Raw genomic sequence first — 6139 nt, forward strand, 5'->3', positions numbered from 1 at the left:
TGACAACTTCAAGTGAAACCTTACCTCGGTAAACATAGTAGCTTGCCAAGTGGGGCATCCTCAAGCCCCATTTTTAAAAAATCTCTTAGCCAACCGAGTAAAAAATTCTTATACCAAATTAAGTATCCAAAGGGGGTGTGAGGCCCTTTGCAAGGCACGGAGACTGAGAGATTGTTTGTTGATTGTGTCTTTTCTTCAAAACAGGGTTCCAACCATGGGCGTATGGCTACAACCAGGGCCTATGTCCGTTGATTCTCTATAGCCTCCAAAGATTTGTGCCTTGGGTTAAAGGTTGTGTATCATTGTTTGCAATAGAATGGAGCAGGTTTAGGAGAGTCTAAACTTAAATATTTACATTTGTGTTGCTCCTTGTCTTACTTTTAGTTGGAAGAACAACATGAATGTTGGTAGCTTTTGACGAAGTACTTAGGAATGCAATGCTACTCGCTTTGAGGCTTTTGCCAGACGTTTCCCGCGGGCCGCTTCTGACTCTTCAGGGTGCAATTGACTATGGACTTTGCTTGCTGTGGTGAGCAAGCTTTCAACCAATCTTCATCCTTCTCCTCATTGTTCATGTTTTTGGTCACGCGAGCTTCATGCTAGATAGTCAACGCTGGCGATTTTAGAAGGTTGAGCCATGGAGTGTCTACAATGCTAAAAGAAGGAACGAGTGGCAAACAAGACGATTGAAAAAAGGACAAAATTTGGAGCGCCCCCTATTGGTTTTTTAACCAATAGCAACGTGAACCATCCTCTAGCCTCATTTGAGAAAATCCACTTAGGCCAACCAAGTAAAGAGAAGGAAAGGTTCATATAAGTTAAGAGTTGGGCATTCATTGGACATTCATTTTCAAGGGTTGATCCCGCAGGTTTTGGCAATACAATCTCATTCGTCTATTGTATTAAAATAAAGAGCAGTTTTTTCGAAGAGAGACCTGATTAGTGATCACCCTTCTTTTCGAGGAGCATTTTCGTGAAAGTACGTGCCCAGTTTGCTATAAAGAGAAGCACGAAGCATCCTCAGTTGGGTGATTACAGCTAGTATGGCGGCTATTTGCGTCCGCGTGCTTACGATGTCGTTCCTGGCAATGGCAGGTGAGAGCCTCCACTCCGGCGTGTGTGTGTGTGTGTGTGTGTGTGTGTGTGTGAGAGAGAGAGAGAGAGAGAGAGAAAGAGAGAGCAATATTGTGTCTGCACTTATAGGGGCTGTGCTGGTGGGCGTTGGTGGAGGAGGCGTAGCGTCAGCTGAGTGCCTGACGAGCGACGTGGTGGTGGAGAGCAAATCTCTGGGCATCGTGCAGCGGTTGATTGTGAGCAACAACTGCGACTGCAGTGTGGGCGTTATCCAGGGCTCTTGCACACTGAGCGAGCAGCGCCTGGCCAAACCGGACGTCATCTGGCTGCCGTCGCCGCAAGTGTGCATCCTGTATGTATCTAAGCGCTTGCCGCCCCACTCCCAAACCAACAACTTCTACGGTGGCGATGACTTCCACTTCCAACTGGCATCCTTCGCGTCTGTCTGCTAATTCTCATCTCCTGCTTAAACATTATCGTCGACACTCCATCGGTCTAGTACAGCTGCTGACTTTTCTCTCATGGATGTTTTGAGCTAGGGCTATTTTCATTAAATCATATCTCTCTCTCTCTCTCTCTCTCTCTCTCTCTCTCTCTCTCTGTGTGTCACACACTCACACACACACAGGTCTGATTTGGGGTCGCTTGAGAGAGAGTTGAACGATGCATTTTGCAACTTATGCAACGTCGAATAAACAAAGGCAAACATGCTTGCTTTGACTTGGTTAAAATCTGAAGCGCTTCTATATTGTGCACTTCTTTCCTGGATCACCTAATTAACTCAAACAAGAATAGCCGGAACATCCAAGTCGATCGTCCAACCAGGCTTTGCTGGTTAATTTAACACTACAATTACAAAGCACTTTGGGCAACAAGGCTACATTTTTCAATATATAGTGAGATATTGATGAACAGAGATGTGCATTTGATAGTTACAAAATAGGGGCACCTTTGAGCAAGAGATCATATCAAGTCCACAGGACAAGATCACTCAATTAATTTCGCACTATCTAAGACATCTTAAAGATATATTTCAGTAGGTTTGACGTCATTATCTTTGCTATAAAGCGGTTCAAAGCCATCACATCTAATAGCAATGGAACCGTGCAGTGTGGCGACAAGAGTGGGCTAGTGTAGGTCAACTCTAGATAGATATGGAGTGAAGAGAGACATATGTTTGCACTCCTAGAGCAGTAGTAGGAGTAGCAGAGGGGGAAGGAGGATATATAATTGCAATATAAAGTCACAATGTCTCAATGAACATGCAATCCGAACATCCAAGTTGAACATCTGAGTGTAATTGTTTTACGACAAAACAAAGCAAACGTTGTGTTTGGCAGTGCTTTGGTTGACATGTATACCAAACCTCATGTCCTCACATAAGTAAAATTTCTCATTGAAGCATGTGTTTGTGATGTGGTCTTATAGAATGTAATGATTTTAGGATGTACCCAGAAGCTGTCATCAGCGGATGTGAAATGACGATTCCTTCCAAATGTAGTAATTTCTACGACAACATTTTTAGGAGGATTTAGGAGTTTTCCTTGCGTTGTTATTTATATATACATCTTCTTGGCCTTCATTTGTCTCCAAATGAGCTTTGTTGGTTAATGTTGCAGTATTACAACTACAAAGCACTTTGGGCAGTACTACAATTGATGAATAGAGATCTACATTTCATAGTTGGAGAAGACTGCCAACTTTGAACAAGAGATCAAAGAAGCTTGTCCACGAGACAAGAACACTCAACTAATTTAAGGGGGTGGATAATGAAGTAGGGCCTCAAATAATTTCCCTCGAGGAAGGGGATATTGATGAGTTAGAGGTTCAACTCGAAAAGAAAATGGTGATGAACAAGTGGATGCTTTAGAGACATATCCTTCCATATTATTAGCAGTAGCAAAGGGGGGGAGATGATATATTACTATAAAGGCGGCTCCAACAATGCCCACCTGTGAGAGCAAGTGCTTCCAATTTTCCATCCGCATCATCTTTTGTGACCACACCACAGGGAATGAATGCCATCACACTTAGTACACCTTGGGAGGCATGAGCATGCTCGCGCTTAATTATATACATAGTCTTAATTGGACTCCCAATCCAAGGTATAATTGGAAAGCCAATGAAGAAGTAAATTCAATACTTTTGGAGTCTTCAATTTTCTCACTCTATCATGACATGGTGGAAAAATTAAAAGGCGGTCCAAAAGTTTACATTAGCAATAAACTTAATTAATAGGAAGCTCACATTAGGTGATAGATTTATACTTGTGATTATTGCATTTAGATGTGCACTAGGGATTGTATGGAACATTAATTGTTGCTCATAGACCCATGATGCATGGCAAGAGGGACAAGAGAATCCCAATTGGTTGGATATACAGGAGTAGGCATAGCTTGGGTGGGAGACAAAGACGACCCCGCATAGATACAAACAACATTAAAGAAATATCAAACTACAATGTGTTGGTGATTTATATCTTGGAATGGTGGATACACTACTTTACACCATGATTCTTTTAATTTTATTGCATTAAAAATCTCAAAATAGTTTACAATTTTAGTCTTCAAATTTACTACATACACTTAATGTAGCCAATGCTTGTTTTATAGGAGTTCGTTGAGGCTTGTCATTCATTAGCAAAGAGAGAATATGGATATTTACACGCATTAATCACTCTTCTAGATTGGCCCATGGAGACCAATTTAGGGTTGCACGACAATTGGTCCTAGTTTTGTTGTTCAAGTGAGGACATGCAAGATATTCTTTTTCATATGGTTCACGGTTTCCTTTGAGGTAATGATTCCTTTGTCTTTGATATATATGATACAATTATATTGACTCTGGAGGGAATAATATTAGCAATTCCATCAGGGATGTGGACCAAAATGTTGAGAAGATAGAGGAAGAGAAGAACAGAGAGATGATACGCAAAGACTACAACCCCAAAGTGTGTAGAATATGTACACAAGATGGTATAAATATAAAGGGGACCTAGAGCTATATTTAAAGTAGCTTCACATATAAGCTCAATAGCCTCGCTTAAACAAGGGTGTAATGGAATTAGCATATTAACTTGAGAGTAGCGGGAATTAATGAGAATACTTTCAAGAAATTATTTTGTGAGCATAGAGGGTGAACATAGTTGAAGATAACAACATAAACATAGAAATTATTTAAGTTTCCATGAACAATACTTTGCAAGAGAGAGAATTTAGAGGATTTATGTGGAACCGGTTACCCCTCCAATAGGCATTTGTATTAAGATTTCTCCCATTAAGAGAGACTTGTTACAATACAATGTTTGTGTTCCTTGTGACCTAGGTGATGCAATGAAGATAGAAAGCTTCATGCATCACAAGCATAACATAAACTTTGAAGAAAGCTTTAACTATCCCAAGCCTCAGTCCCAAGACCTCAAACACCTTCGTAGGTGGAGAGAGCTAGCAGGGAAGAGGAAGAAGAAACATTTCATAGGAGAAAGAATTATCTCCTCACTTATCATAACTCTTCTCGCTAGCATACATAATAGCATAGTAATGAAGATGGAGAAGATGACAAGCTTAAGCATTGAAGCATGGCTCTTGGTTGGATTTGCACTCCATAGCCAAGAGTGTTGGTGTAGGCTCTCAACCTCCACTTGCTGGGAGAAGGAGAGGGAGCTCTTGCACTTTGTACAATGCATAGTGAGAGTGTGTGTGAGTGTGTGTGGGAGAGTATACCCCCTAAGAAACCCCCTAGCTTGCTTTGGTTGACCCCCCCTTGTAGCCCATGCTTGAAGCTCATTGGACCCCTCCAGGCCTAGCCAACCACAAGCAGGAGGGATTACAAGCAACAAGAGTAGCCTTGGGACAAGTGTCCCCCTTTTCCCTTTGAGAGAGGACTTGCTAAATGAAAAGAAAATTAATTAAATCTTGTATATTATCATTGGACCCCTTGAGTGGCCAACCAATAGGCTTCAGACACACCATGAGGGCAACACGAGGAGGAACTTGACAAGGGTCCCTTCTGCTTTCTTTGTACCAAGTATGCCTTGTGTGAGTGTTCTCTCTCATTCCCCCTCATGTAGGGATCACCCCCTCCTGATCTTTGACTTTTGACACCTCAAGCCCCTCAAGCTTAGGTCCAGTTCCCACTACAAGCTTGGACCTTAAGCCCCCTCCTGATCTTTGATTTTTGACACCTCAAGCCCCTCAAGCTTAGGTCCAGATCCCAGTTCCCACTACAAGCTTGGACCTTAAGCACTTTAAGCCTGGGTTGGGTTCTAACCTCAAGTACAACCCGAGCATCTCAAGAACCTCAAGAATCTTAATCATCCAGCACCTCAAGCATCTCAAGCACCCCAGTCATCAAGCACATCAAAAACCTTAAGCTTGGGCCCGGGTTCCCACCTCAAGCTTTGTCCGGGTTCCCACCTCAAGCTCAACCCTAGCTTACCTAAGGTCAAAGGATTTTTACGTTGACTATTGGAGGCCTTCAATGAATCTAACCCTAAGGTCTTATGGTACATTGGTTAGCCTTTTTCTTTGATAGACCATCTCTCATTTGGGACCCTTTACCATTGGCCCCGTGGTGTTGAGATAGATCTATAAGCACATGTCTATATCTTAAACCTTGTTCCCATTTATTCTCCCACATTAAATGATCATCTTAGTATGAGAAAATAATTTGGGTTGGTTAGATATTAGATTTTATGACATTACCTCTCTCGTGAAACCATAGTCGTCCTCGACTATGAGGTAGAAGAGATAAAGCCTTAGTCATTAGTCAATCTTACTTATAGCGGGTAGAGGATCTCTTTTTACCCCACGAAATCTTTCCAAGATGGATGACTAATCCATTTGGTGCTTGGGAGACATAGCTGCCGCAAGCATCTCTTCTCTTTAGCTCATTTCATTCTCCCAAAGTAGAGTGACAACTTCTACTTGGTGTTTGAGAGACGTTGTCATCACAAACATTATTCTTAGCATGCATACTATTTAAATTTGTGCACAATTAAGAAGAGAACTAGTCTTATAAGGAAAAACATGAGTCATTTAAAAGAAATTTGTACATTTGCTTACTA

The 6139-nt window shown here is 41.7% G+C and overlaps 1 protein-coding gene across 1 annotated transcript; it reads left to right on the plus strand.

The window, feature by feature from the left end:
* Positions 1 to 1024: 1024 nt before the first annotated feature.
* LOC147432141 (uncharacterized) lies at positions 1025 to 1640 on the plus strand. Its single transcript, XM_086491521.1, has 2 exons — positions 1025 to 1095; positions 1204 to 1640. The coding sequence occupies exons 1-2, from the start codon at positions 1044 to 1046 to the stop codon at positions 1524 to 1526; spliced, it is 375 nt and encodes a 124-aa protein (XP_086347647.1). The 5' UTR covers positions 1025 to 1043; the 3' UTR covers positions 1527 to 1640.
* Positions 1641 to 6139: the final 4499 nt, after the last annotated feature.

Source organism: Adiantum capillus-veneris, chromosome 20, assembly GCF_014529385.1.
Source record: "Adiantum capillus-veneris isolate H3 chromosome 20, ASM1452938v2, whole genome shotgun sequence".
In the NCBI taxonomy this organism is placed as follows: domain Eukaryota; kingdom Viridiplantae; phylum Streptophyta; class Polypodiopsida; order Polypodiales; family Pteridaceae; genus Adiantum; species Adiantum capillus-veneris.